The sequence below is a fragment of the Acanthaster planci genome, linkage group LG16, assembly GCF_054643075.1.
Source record: "Acanthaster planci isolate LZ-2023a linkage group LG16, COTS_SCS, whole genome shotgun sequence".
NCBI classification, from domain to species: domain Eukaryota; kingdom Metazoa; phylum Echinodermata; class Asteroidea; order Valvatida; family Acanthasteridae; genus Acanthaster; species Acanthaster planci.
Window position 1 is genome coordinate 7067513 of NC_141792.1, and position 14988 is coordinate 7082500.

A 14988-nucleotide genomic window follows, 5' to 3' on the forward strand; every position below is an offset into this window, starting at 1 on the left:
CCCCAGCAATGACACAAAGTATGTGTTAGATTGAACTGAATACAAAACATGTCAGCAAAAGTCTATAGGCTTTTAGGGCAAGAAACTTATCTATCAAGAAGATTTCTGCAAGATTATTCAAAGAATGTGACCCTACTTTCAGGAATTATTTCAAGGTTTACAACTCCTGCCCTTGTACATGTATGTAGGAATCCAATGAAATGTGATTTTCCATAATATTGTAATCAATGTGTGCCACTGGAGGCCAGTTCAAAGGCTACCCTGATATCCCTTTTTTCAGTGCTGTTGTGGAAAAAAAATATATGTCCATCTTGTTTTTTTTTGGGGGGGGGAGGACTTTTGCAGTGATAGGTGAGAATGGAACAGAATGCTAACACTTGTGCAGTATATTATAAAAGAACATGATCAAAAGATGACCACAATTTTATCAAGCACGCAATTAAAGAAAAAGATGGGAATTGGAACAGGCTAAGACACAAGGAAAGTCTCAAGAATGTGTACATCAAATTCAGTGAAGTATAAAGACCTTTTTCTAGCCTACCAGTGACTTCCACAAACAGGGGTAGGAATATGTCCTCAGACACATTTTATACCCAAATACTGCCATGTCTGTTTATCAAACAAACAACAGCTTGTAGGTGTGCAAGACTGTCTCATAATCACTGCTGATTACAGAGAAAAAACTTCAATGTTTAGCAAACACCAACCAACAGTATCCATCCAATATAAACTGTTACAATCAATCAAAAAGAAAGCAAATGCGAAATACAGAGATTTTAATGGACTTTGTGAAATTTTACTGAAGTTGAATTGACACATTTTGAATTGACTACATCCGACTTGGACTGGCCAGCCGACGGACCTCAGCAAACTCGGTGATCAAGTCGTAAGACATCTGCACTAGTTGTGGGTTCCAGTCCCACCCGAGTAAACTTGTGAATTTTTTACAAACTCTCGGACAAGCGCAGTTTTTATGAATACACACATGTCCATGTAAGGGCAAAAACCTGTTAAAATTAACATCTCCCCGACACAAAGTAAATCTTGAAATGCCGTAGTTTGCGGTACCCACTTCTACATCTGACTTGGACCAGCCAGCCGACCCCGACAAGCTCAGTGGTCGAGTGGTTAAGACATCTGCACTAGAGAGTAGGAGATCATGAGTTTGAGTCCCACCTGAGTAAACATGTGAATCTTTTCAACAGCTCTCGGACAAGCACCGAATATACATGTCTTGTGTTTATGAATATATACTGATGAAAGGACGAAAACCTGTTTGACACATTTTAGTTCTGCAAAGTTACTGCATGAAAACTTGCATTGACATCATAAAATCTGCATAAATTTGCATATCTCCAATTGTGACAAACTGTTTACATTGTCTTGCAATACCGTCTTCTACTCTCCGAGTTGGAGGATGTAGTGTATGCAACCATGTAGTGTATAGGCAGCCAGTCTGTGTATTTTGGGATAATGATGTTCGCTGATGTGCTTTCATGTCTTCCAATACCAGCTATGCAAGATGATGACAACGACACCATATCCAATACTGATGACAAGCATCTTGATGACAAGCATCTTGACAGTCTTCCAATGACAAGCAAGGAGATTTCACATTACACCAGGACAGACCCAGTCCTGTCACGTGTGTTGGAGTATACCACGAGCGGTTGGCCGACTATAGTGGAGGATGAATGACTTCAGTCTTTCTCCAGTCACCAACAGGAGCTCTCCATGGAACAAGACTGTTTGCTGTGGGGTATGAGAGCTGTGATACTGCACAAGTATCAGAAGGACATCTTGGAAGAACTGCACATTGCTTATCCACGTATGGTCAGAATGAAGGAGATAGCAAGAAGCTACATGTACAAGTATGTCTGGCGGCCAAATATTGATCGAGACATTGAACAGACTGTTCGGTTCTGTGCCAACTGGCAACGGTCAAAGCACCTTCCACTGGTTACACCTTAAATGTCCTGGGTGTGGTCCAATTTTTCTTGGCACAGAATTCATGCTGACTTCGCACAAAAAGATGGCCACAACTTCTCGACAGTGGTGGCTGCGTACACGAAATGGCCAGAAATCTTCCACATGACAAGCACAACATCACAAGTTACAATAACAGTACTGCGTGACTTATTCAGCAGGTATGGTATTTCGTTCCAGCTAGTCAGTGATAATGGATCTCAGTTCATCAGTGAGGAATTCCAGCACTTCCTCAAGGTCAATGGTGTCAAGCACGTTCAAGTTGCGCCTTACCATGCAGTGAGCAATGGCGCAGCCGAGTGCATGGTACAGTCATTCAAACATGTTCTCAGTGCAACTAAGGGGAGTGGACGGAGTTTGCAGCAACGCAATGACAGTTTCCTGTTGACCTACCACACCAGCAAGCATGCACTGACAGGTCACACTCCTGCATGTTTGTTTCTGGGATACAAAGTGCGTACTCTCTTGTCCTCGCTACGACCTGACACAGAGAGGAAAGTAACCAATATGCAAAGCAACCAAGTTACACCATGACTAACACAGCTTTGTGAGTTTTAGGCAGGGGACAAGGTTTTGGTGAAAGATTTTTGCCAGAAGGAGACTTGGTGGAAAACAACGGTTGCTGAGCAAACAGTCACACATGTGTGTCATGATTCTGCAAGATGGCAAAAAGTGGAAACGGCATGTAGACCAGGCGAGGAGATCAGAATTGTCTCCAATTAATTGTGACACACACCCAGTTCTTCCTCAGGAGAAGCCAGATCCAGTGTTTGACCCAGGCATGATCCTTCCCACAGAGCCTACTCCGAAAGTGGGCACACAATCTTTCCTGTTGGAGAAGCATCACACACAGGAATATCCCATGGCCAAGGAAAGTCAGGCGAAACCAGAGACATCAGCTTTGACCATGTACGGTCCCAAGGGACTCTCCTAAGCCTTTGCATTGCTCATCAAGAGTCAGCAAACCACCTCAAAGAGTCATTGAGACTATGTAAAAGACTGTGGCTGATTTAAGTCCAAAGCCCTACTGTCGTTAATTTTAGAGTGACAGATATTATGGCATGTCATGTTTCTTAAGGAACATGATGTTGTGGATTTGTGTGTTAACAATTAAGGTTTGAAGTTGTTTTTAACCAAAGGAAAAAAGCTATTTAGAGGAATCTTGTTTGAAAGGAACAAACAAATGCATGGACAGTGTTTGCCCACATTGCAGTACATACAGTGACCGTCGGAAGACTTGTCACACTGCTTGAGAGTAAGGTTTCTCTTTGGAACATGGTAATTTTTGCACACTCCTTGGAAAACTGCAAATTGTATGGTTAAAAGGAAATAGCTTTGCAGTTTGTTGCATTTGTTTCATTGTTATAACTTGTATTGCGGAACTTCCATTTTAAGGGGGAAAGGATGTAGTAACTAATGTATAGGCAGCCAGTCTAATGTGTATTTCGGGATAATGATGTAAGTCCTTGGGCCTACGCTGTTGTGATGTTTGCTATATGTGCCTCAGAAGGTTCTATCAGAACTTCTCCACATTCGTATTATTGCCCCCAAAGTCTCTCAATGTACAAACACAACAGAGAATAAAGACATACGTTTTGTGTCATTTTGTTTGATAAAAAAGACACCTACTGCTTTCCTCAAGTGTAGAAGTGGTTGTGTGTTTTTTTAATCCCACCAGTCTCATTAATTCCAAAATGGCCTTTGAAAGAAACTTGACTAAAGTATAATGTACCTTGAAATATGACAGGGGCTTCAGTGGTGGGTTGTAAGCAAATGACTCCAGCATCTTCTGAGTGACCACAGTTATGATTATACCATCCATTGTGGGAGCATTCTATCAGTGATCTTTCCGATCCCAAGCACTCTAGATCATCAAGCAAGATGGGTCCATCTCCAACAGAGAAGTAAGAAGCAGCTGACACAACTCTTACTGCAGCTGGGAAGCCCAACTGACGACAGATGACAGTAGCATCTTGGATGTCAAACAAGTCATCACAGACAGTCCCCCAGTTACCTTGATAGTAGACCTCAACACGCCCCTCAGAAGATGAGCTTCCATCAACCAACTGAACACTGCCATCTACAAATGAATAGTTGACAAAGGTACTTAAACAATCAAGAATACTGTCAGTCATTAGTATGTGATTTATAAAACATTGGTGGGGCTGACACACCAAAGTACACTGTACCTGGCAACAACGAAGAGTGTGGACCTGCAGTTGTAGTTGAACACACCACTCCAGCATCTTCTGAATGACCACAGTTATTGACAGTCCATCCTGCATGGGTACACTCTGCCAGTGTACTTTCATCTCCTATGCATTCCACATTATCGAGTAAAATGGGTCCATCACCAATAGAGAATTCAGAAGCAGCTGACACAGCTCTAACTGCACCTAGGAAGCCCAACTGATGACAGATGACAGTAGCATCTTGGATGTCAAACAAGTCATCACAGACAGTGCCCCAGTCACCTTGATAGTAGACCTCAACACGTCCCTCAGAAGATGAGCTTCCATCAACCAGACGAACACTGCCATCTAAGTGAAAAAGAAAAATATGAATCAACCAAGAACGGCTTTTGAATTTAAAAAAAAAATTGGATTTTAACTTATTAGCAAGCATAACAAAGCCTCTGGCCCAGCAGTTGAAGTAGAACAAATGACTTTATCATCATATACATGGTTACAATCATTTGCAGCCAAGTCAGCATAACAACAATCTAACAGTGTAACAGTACTTTCCTGTCCTGATGAGTACTCTATGTTATCAAATATCAAGGAAAGTGGGCCCATCACCAAGAAACATCTCAGCACCCAGCAGATACACGTAAAGTTGGGATGCCCATTTGATTAGAGAGTATCACACTCAAATCACCACACACAGTACCCTACCAGCAGATTTCAACATGGTCTTTGTAAGGAACATTGCCATTCACTAATTCAACACTACCAACTGACAGAGGAATAGTGGAGATCTTATATTGTGGAGCACTGCGTCTTTCTTTCATTGTAAACTGGGCCAAATTAAGGAGTCGGGGTATAATCACCAGTCTATGGAGTGACTGAACAGTCTGCAAAACAAGTCAAAAGCAATCACGAGTTTAAAGTCCAAGTTTAACTCCTGAGTGGCCGATTTATTGAAGATGATACGTATGGCCACAGTGATGACGTGGGCCTCTTATTAACGAGGTTCGACTGGTTGCACTGGGGTCTTTTCAGAGTAAAAGTAAGTTTCTAGTGTTTGGAAGACTCGAGATCACCTTGCTTTTGGCTTGATTTAGTCAGCTGTTTGGTTTCCTAAGGTAATTAAGTGAAGGTTCAAGTTATTTTACGATGGTCACATGGTGGAACTATTATTTTCTCAAAATCTTGATCTTGAAATTGTATAGTGAATTTGCTTTGCCAGCAGTAATGATAGAGTTCATGTTTGTACAGAGATTCTTTCCTTTCATTCATGAGAAGTCATCATGCCATTTCAATCATTCTGTATTTCCTTTATGCACGTGTGCAGAACTCTTGTCTTAGAGCTGTTTGCTATGCTAATTAAGTCTTGTTCATTGATAGAGGCAGAAACCTAATGTATAATGATAGGTAGTCTCAACTCTTAGTTTTATTTTATCGCTTAAGACTTTTGTTGATGATATTGATATTGTGGTACCACTGATGAGTTACTATGATAAATACTGAGTGATAATTGATATGTTTTCTCTGCCCTGGGTGGGACAGCCATGCATTCCGATTCAGTAGAGTGTTTATAAGCACCAACCATGAGGCTTGATTATAGGCACCTGTTCCTTGCTCATTACTGCAGTGTTGGACAATGCAGCAGTGGCCAGGTGAATTATTTATTGAGGGAGAGGCAGTTAAGCCAGGCACTGGACCTAAATTAAGGTGATTAAGTTTGGGGATTTTGTATTCTCCTTAGGTTAGTCATGGAGAAAGGAAAGAGCCATCAAAATTCGGGGTCTTGTTATTAAAGTTTGCCAAACTGACATAGTTCAATAACAAAGAAAATCTTCCTTAATTCAATCACCTCCTAAGTCTCAATGCTAAATTTTGGATGTCCCTATGAGTTTTAGTGCCAAACGTGATGTGTTCCCCTTTCCCATCACAAGAAACCATGTACGTGTACATCTCTATCTTGTATACAGAAAACTCACAGACTAGGTTAAACAATAAAATGTTTTCGATTTACAATCACAGTTAAAGATAGGAAAAGCACAAAAACCTGGACCAACTGTTGACGTGATACACACAGCAGCAGCATCTTCTGAGTGGACACAATTATGATTCTGCAATCCTGAATGAGAGCATTCACTTATTCTTTGCTCATCTCCATTGCACAACACGTCATCCAAAAATATCGGCCCCTCTCCGCCCGGATATAATGATCCTGCAGTTAGGGCCCTCGCTGCGCCGGGGAAGCCCAGCTGACGACAAACAACAGTGGCATCTTCAAGGTTCCACAAGTCATTACAGATGGTCCCCCATTCTCCCAGGAAGTACACCTCCACACGTCCCTCCGAAGGTGAGGTTCCGCCGACCAATCGAACACTGCCCTCTGTGAAATTGACACTACATACCGTTACCTGTAATTCAACTTTCACCCTGGTAGCCTGAAGAATGTTACTTCTTTAGAAAGTCCAAATTCCATGGTTTAGACATCGCGACTGTGTAATGCATACAGCTGTATGAATGAAGGACATTTTTGAGAAACCCACTTTTTGACTTGTGATGGAGATTTGTGGTAATACAATCCACCTCACATGGTGTCAGCACACAGTGTTCCAGCATTTTCAACAATTCGCAACCTCACAGCAATGAAGAAAGCATTTATTACATGTAGATAATTCCTCAGTAGAGCTCCATGGTAAAAATGACTGATCATTTAATCCTTATTATTAAGATGTGTATATCGTTTTTCTTCATTTTCTTGTTTTTCTTCATTTTCTTTTTTTTCGTCATTTTCTTGTTTTTCTTCATTTTGTTGTTTTTCTTCATTTTCTTTTTTTTCGTCATTTTCTTGTTTTTCTTCATTTTCTTTTTTTTCGTCATTTTCTTGTTTTTCTTCATTTTGTTGTTTTTCTTCATTTTCTTTTTTTTCGTCATTTTCTTTTTTTTCTTCATTTTCTTTTTTTTCGTCATTTTCTTGTTTTTCTTCATTTTGTTGTTTTTCTTCATTTTGTTGTTTTTCTTCATTTTCTTTTTTTTCTTCATTTTCTTTTTTTTCGTCATTTTCTTGTTTTTCTTCATTTTGTTGTTTTTCTTCATTTTCTTTAGCGAGGGGACATGGGGGAAGCAGAAATGTGTCGAAAAATGTGAAAAAGAATACATGTACAGTGCATGTACATGTACACACAAAAGAAGTAGGAAATGGGTATTGGTAATTGTAACCAACCTTACAAATTGCTTCGCAACTTCTCAGATGATGAAAGCTAAAGATTTCAATAGGTTTTGTGTGGAAATTTCCAAAATAGAAACAAGGCTGTGTAGTACAGATTTCTTGTTTATGCACATATTAACATGTGATTGACGGTGCTGCATGCAGTATATACATGTATTCATTTGCCACATCAACACTATACTAAGAAAAATTTCAAAATGTCATAAAAAAATAAATTATAAGTCTGTTTGGTAACAAATTGTAACAACCATTGTTTGTGTAGGTAACTGACAATTTTTTTTATTATGCCTTTTGTCCTTGACTTCTGAAGATGAGTTCATTTGACACATCCATTTGTATCATATTCAACTTTTTTGAAGTGCCAAGACCCTCTCAGCCATATCTGCTATTACACAATAGACACATCAAGACTCCAGAGGCTGCTCACAAGCAAAATCTGGGGTTGCGAACAGAATCTGAAAACTGAATTCCATAATTTTTTTTCAAGACTTTTCAGGAAACAATATAATAATACGAGCTTGCTTTGGCGGTGACAGTGAAATGGTAGCATTTTTAAGGTCAAGAGAATCCCTTTTCATGAATAAAATCTGACTTCAAATTGATTAACACTCTCTTTTACATGTACTTTACACCTTACATTTGTTATTCTCTTCTCTCAGCTTGCAATATTGTTGGGTGAATTTTGCCAGTACATATTTTTAGCTGCTCTAAGTACTCCCCATGTATTCAGACTCCCACAGCAGCTTCACACACCACACAAAAGACTGGTGCCTGTTAAGGTTTGTGGTACCGGTATGCCAACTGAAACACACTTAAAACGATAGTCAAATACCGTACACCATTATTAAGAAAATTAAAAAAAAAATATTTTCTTGAAAACAGAAATATTCTGGATGGAAATATTTTTCAGATTGACCGAGGCTGTTATTTAATTTCTCTCAACGATGATATTCAGGCAGTCCCATTTTTGTGATTTTACTTGTACCAATGATGTAACCTACATGTACAGATTACAAATCAAACCACAACAACGTATATTTTAAAGTCTCCATCCAGGGTTTAATTTTGCCAGGTCATTTTGTCCTTACCTGGTATCTGGGAAACCCCCGGGTTCTCAGTGGAGGCTGGTGCAGCGCACGCAACTGCAGCATCTTCAGAGTGTTGGCAGTTATTAGTGCCCCATCCTGCATGCAAACAATCCACCAGTGAACTCTCATTTCCTGTGCAGCTCACTTCGTCCAGGAAGATTGGCCCACTTCCGGTTGAGAATGCGATGCTGGCGGCTTCCGCTCTAACAGCTGCTGGGAGGCCGAGCTGACGACAAACAACCGTAGCATCTTGGATGTCCCACTGGTCGTCACAGACGGTGCCCCATTCACCTTCAAAGTAGACCTCCACACGCCCCTCGTACCAAGTATTACCACCAACTAAACGCAACGTGACAGCTGAAAGAAAGGAAGGAGTCAGAGGAAACTAAGAATCAAAATAACATCACACGTCAAGATTGAGACATCAAAGATGATCAAGGAGGCAGCAATTTCTGGATCTTAAATTCCCCAGCCTTTTGGTGTGGGACCTTCTTGAAAAAAGATTTAGAACTGCAACAAAACCTAACATTTGGCAAACTCTTTGTTCAAGCAGGGACAATTCACAATCAGTGACAAAACTTAAGTGACATACGTGTATAGGTGTAACCGGGGATGAACAAATTTTTGCAAAGGGACATAGCAAGCACATTAACTACTGCTTGTACATAGACTAAGGACATAGCAAGCACAGTCACTACTGCTTGTACACAGGCTAGGGACAAAGCAAGTACATTAACTACTGCTTGTACATAGACTAAGGACATAGCAAGCACAGTCACTACTGCTTGTACATAGACTAAGGACATAGCAAGCACAGTCACTACTGCTTGTACACAGGCTAGGGACAAAGCAAGTACATTAACTACTGCTTGTACATAGACTAAGGACATAGCAAGTACATTAACTACTGCGTGTACAGAGGCTAGGGACATAGCAAGCACATTAACTACTGCTTGTACACAGGCTAGGGACAAAGCAAGCACATTAACTACTGCTTGTACATAGACTAAGGACATAGCAAGCACATTCACTACTGCTTGTACACAGGCTAGGGACAAAGCAAGTACATTAACTACTGCTTGTACATAGACTAAGGACATAGCAAGCACAGTCACTACTGCTTGTACATAGACTAAGGACATAGCAAGCACAGTCACTACTGCTTGTACACAGGCTAGGGACAAAGCAAGTACATTAACTACTGCTTGTACATAGACTAAGGACATAGCAAGTACATTAACTACTGCGTGTACAGAGGCTAGGGACATAGCAAGCACATTAACTACTGCTTGTACACAGGCTAGGGACAAAGCAAGCACATTAACTACTGCTTGTACATAGACTAAGGACATAGCAAGCACATTCACTACTGCTTGTATATAGGCTAGGGACAAAGCAAGCACATTAACTACTGCTTGTACATAGACTAAGGACATAGCAAGCACATTCACTACTGCTTGTATATAGGCTAGGGACATACATGTAGCAAGCACATTCACTACTGTTTGTACATAGTAGGGACAAAGCAAGTACATTAACTACTGCTTGTACATAGACTAAGGACATAGCAAGTACATTAAGTACTGCTTGTACATAGGCTAGGGACAAAGCAAGCACATTAACTCCATTTGTACATAGGCTTGGGACAAAGCAAGTACATTATTCTACTGTTTGTACATAGCCTTGGGACAAAGCAAGTACATTAACTACTGCTTGTACATAGACTAAGGACATAGCAAGCACATTAAGTACTGCTTGTATATAGGCTTGGGACAAAGCAAGTACATTATTCTACTGTTTGTACATAGGCTACTAGTAGGGACAAAGCAAGCATATTAAAAACTGCTTGTACATAGGCCAGGGACAAAGCAAGTACATTAACTACTGCTTGTACATAGACTAGGGACAAAGCAAGCACATTAACTACTGCGTGTACAGAGGCTAGGGACAAAGCAATTATATGTTCATTTCTGCAAATTTGTGACGTATAAATTTGATCTGAGGTCCCAACTCTTGCATCTGTGTTCTTTTTCATGCCGAGTATGAACCGACCTTTAGGCAAATATTACAAAGAAAGTAAATGCCATAACACACCGGTAATATCGCCAAGTCTGAACTGGTCTTTCTTACTTTCCCACATAGAAGAACGATAGATTGATCCAGATATTTAGTTCCAGCAGAGTGGTCCCTATCACATTGCATTACCTGGTTTAGTTGTGAAGCAGACCACTCCCGCATCTTCTGCATGAGCGCAGTTATTGATAGTCCACCCTGCATGAGGGCAACTCGCCAGGGCACCCTCATTTCCGGAACAACGAACATCATCTAAAAAGATTGGTCCCTCTGCAACAGTGGCCAAAAAAGGTGTGTAGCTTGCCAGCCGAGCAGCTGGGAAGCCTAGTTGACGACAGACAACAGTGGCATCTCTGAAATCCCACAAGTCATCACAGACAGTCCCCCACTGACCCTGGTAGAAGATTTCAACGCGACCCTCAGAGGGCAAAGCTCCATTCATCAATCTCAGAGTGCCATCTACTGTGGAAAACAGAAGGCATTATAAACATATATATTACATTAAACACTTTCAACAGCGCCTTATTCTAAAACATACAGCCATGGGCCTCCACCAACTAAAAACAACAATTACATAATTAAATTGCAATGTTTTCTTATTAAATGTTAGACAAAATGAGACAAAGTAGCTATGTCCAATCTCTAGTTGACTCAATAAATCCTTAGAGGTTAAGTATTTGATTGCTTGTCTACGCTTAACCCTAATTGCCCAAAACCTGCCATACTCCAACAGCAGGTTTTGTGAGGTTTTGGCAGGTTTGATACTGTACCTGAGGAACTTGCTGTTGAATTTTGTGAGATTTGGGATGAAAGGCCCAGGAAGATGGTGTTGGATTCTGTGTGAGTTGGGACACACACGGGTCATTGTGTGCAGTGTCTGGCTTGCTGTACCAATTGTTGGACTATGCTTGATTTTGTCAGGTTTGGTACTGTTCAGTGCAAGTCATCCTATACTGCATAGACCCATCCATACCATATCACTCAAACTCCAACAGCCTCATTCTGTTGGAGTTTATCAGGTTTGGTACAGTAACCTGCATGTAAAAGTACATGAACCTGTTGGATTTTGTGAGGTTCCGTATGCTTTCTAGTGCAGGAGCCTAGGGGGTTAGGGTTAATGCACACTCTCTTTTTATAATTTCAATTTTTGTCAATTTATGTGTCAGGTCACTTCAAACACCACATGTACACATGCATCCATGAAAATGTACTGGGTGTTGCTTTACTTGTTTTCAGTTTTTGAATATACATGTATGGCATACACTGTACTTGTAAGAATTTTTGTGTTTATTTGATTTTATGGAGAGATTTTATTTTGAATCTTTAAATTCAAATCCACCTATCAAGTAAAGGCTTTAAAAAGTGTGCTTACTTGAAACTCAGATCTTAAATAAAAATGGACCAATTGGTGGCAATGTAAAAAAATAAGAATAATTATCAAAACAATCATAAAAAAATCAAACCAGAAGACGAGCTTCCACCAGCCAACCACACACTGCCATCTTGAAAAAGGTATTCAGAAATGAGAACAATCAATGCACTGCTGAGACCACTAAAATCTGATTTCTAAATAATGCAACTGAAACCAACATTACCTGGTGGTCCTGAAACTTCTGGAGCTGCAGTTGTTGTAGAACAGATTACTCCAGCATCTTCTGAATGAGCACAGTTATTGACAGACCATCCTGCATGGGTGCACTCTGCCAGTGTACTTTCATGTCCTGTGCACTCCAGATTGTCAAGTAAAATGGGCCCATCACCAACAGAGAATTCAGAAGCAGCTGACACAGCTCTTACTGCACCTGGGAAGCCCAACTGACGACAGATGACTGTAGCATCTTGGATATCAAACAAGTCATCACAGACAGTCCCCCAGTCACCTTGATAGTAGACCTCAACACGTCCCTCAGAAGATGAGCTACCATCAACTAAACGAACACTGCCATCTACAAGTAAGAATTAAAGAAAGCTACTCACACTTGAGAAAACTCACGAGTATTTCTTAGATCGTGAAACTCTGAATTCTAAATCATTCAACTATGCCAATAAAATGCCAACATTACCTGGTGGTCCGGAAACTTCTGGACCTGCAGTTGTTGTAGAACAGACCACTCCAGCATCTTCTGAATGAGCACAGTTATTGACAGTCCATCCTGCATGGGTACAATCTGCCAGAGTACTTTCATCTCCTGTGCATTCCACATTATCAAGTAAAATGGGTCCATCACCAACAGAGAATTCAGCAGCAGCTGACACGGCTCGAACAGCAGATGGGAAACCAAGTTGATGACAGATGACAGTTGCATCTTGGATGTCAAACAAGTCATCACAGACAGTCCCCCAGTCACCTTGATAATAGACCTCAACACGTCCCTCAGAAGATGAGCTTCCATCGACCAACCGAACACTGCCATCTATAAAAACATCAAAACAAAATCTTCAGATAATATACACTTCTACAAAGAGGCTTTTATCAATCCCTTTCATTCTAAAAAAAAAAGTTGGCTTCCACAAACTGTCAAATAACTCTACATGATATAAATTAAATTATGTTTTTTATTTTTTTTGAGCTACATGTAGTTTAACACAACATGTAGAACATAAGATAGAGTCAACGTTTCGATCCGCAGATCTTCATCAGGACTGACTAGAATAGTAGATGGCCAGGCATAAATACTGAAACACTCAAGTAATAGAAATAAACAACAAAATGTCGTAAAATCCAGTGTGGGTAACACTGTCACAGTTACACGTCTTGCAAAACAGATATATGTACATGTAAGCTTCTCAACGAAAAGACCCTGCAAAAGGCCCATTGTTTGGTGTATTTATCCCCGATCTTCTTCTAGACTTGTCGCCATTGTGCAAATCAAGTCCAGGTACTAAGAAATAATCTAACATTAAATCCTGGATAGTTTTCCACATGGTCAATGAAGCATGATCCTGACATTTAAGGTATTAACGCAAGTGTATTTATGAAAATGTACATGTGTACGGTGGATAAGTGTACAGTACACTATCACATTGCCAATAATGAAGTGAAATCATGCCTACTCTCCCTCAGTTCATCATAGCGTTAATTGGTAGAGAATAGGCCGTCTGACCTTGCTGGTTTGCCAATGCTGCTCATGCACTAACTACAGTCTAGAATGCCAGTGACATTTTTTGAAGGCCTAAGCACACTATAAGCTGCATGTACATTGTATAATAGTGTTTAACCCCTTCTCGATGGGAATTTCTTTCCGAAAGCCGACTCCAAGAATTCCAGCCTCGCTTGGCCACGAAGGCCACCTGCCAAACTGCAAATTCTCGGTTTGTGGCCCAGTGTGCTCTGCACGCTTTGAATTACACGGTGAAAAGGCTGATTGTCTGGTGGCATACGGCTCTATTCAAGCTTCCACATTCCCGTTGCGTCTTTTCAAAGTGGGGACTAGTGCGAAGCTGGTGATTATGATGCAAATTCGGTCTTTTCATTTCTGGGCTACACACAAAGACCAATTACCATATACAAAAGCCAGGGTCTGCCTTCTTTCACCGTGTTCGCTCGAGCGTGGGCTGAGAATAATAGCTGAAAAGCGGGCTGAGGATCTCAATTTTTACGGCGTGTCTCAACGCATCCCGCCGTGAAGGGGTTAACAAGGTAAGCTGGCGATTTGACCTCACTGAAACCAGTGCACTGGTTTCTAGCACTACTCACGCACCTTGTATGCGCAAACTGCAGAATGCCAGTGGCACATTTTTGAACCTTAATGGGCTGTGCAATTTTGTCTTCTAGAGTTAGAAATTGTAAAGATCTTAGTCTGGATCATATAATTGCAAAAAAACTAAACAAATCATAAAATTATCCCTGAACCATACAAGTTGGAATCTCTGCAATGTAAAACATAATTGATAAGTTAGAAGATAACTATCAAACCAAATTAGCAAAACAACATTATCAAACAAGAGGGCAAGATTCTATTGACCAAACACTACATTTTTAAAAAACGAAACACAAATAGAGCTAATCGCAGTTGAGAACAATTAGGAACTCCTCTAAGATTACTAAACTCTGACAATTTACATGTACCTGGCAGTCCTGATACCTCTGGAGCTGCAGTTGTTGTAGAACAGACCACTCCGGCATCTTCTGAATGACCACAGTTATTGACAGTCCATCCTGCATGGGTACAATCTGCCAGTGAACTTTCATATCCTGTGCATTCCACATTATCAAGGAAAATGGGCCCATCACCGACAGAGAATTCAATAGCAGCTGACACGGCTCGAACAGCAGATGGGAAACCAAGTTGATGACAGATGACAGTAGCATCTTGGATGTCAAACAAGTCATCACAGACAGTCCCCCAGTCACCTTGATAGTAGACCTCAACTCGTCCCTCAGAAGATGAGCTTCCATCTACCAACCGAACACTGCCATCTGTAAAAAAAAACA

The 14988-nt window shown here is 40.6% G+C and overlaps 1 protein-coding gene across 8 annotated transcripts in view; it reads right to left on the reverse strand.

Moving 5' to 3' along the window:
* LOC110989844 (uncharacterized) overlaps positions 1-14988 on the reverse strand; it is a 75217-nt gene that overhangs the window by 37874 nt on the left and 22355 nt on the right. For 3 of the 8 annotated variants that reach the window (XM_087147121.1, XM_087147116.1, XM_087147120.1), the window contains exons 9-16: positions 14623-14973; positions 12617-12967; positions 12149-12499; positions 10686-11015; positions 8481-8837; positions 6217-6549; positions 4176-4526; positions 3719-4066 (exon numbers count right to left, since the gene is read on the reverse strand). In XM_087147121.1, coding sequence (XP_087003247.1) covers positions 3719-4066; positions 4176-4526; positions 6217-6549; positions 8481-8837; positions 10686-11015; positions 12149-12499; positions 12617-12967; positions 14623-14973 — 2772 coding nt within the window. The remainder of the gene's footprint in view (positions 1-3718; positions 4067-4175; positions 4527-6216; positions 6550-8480; positions 8838-10685; positions 11016-12148; positions 12500-12616; positions 12968-14622; positions 14974-14988) is intronic. The other 5 variants (XM_087147119.1, XM_087147122.1, XM_087147117.1 and 2 more) reach the window with 4 other exon arrangements.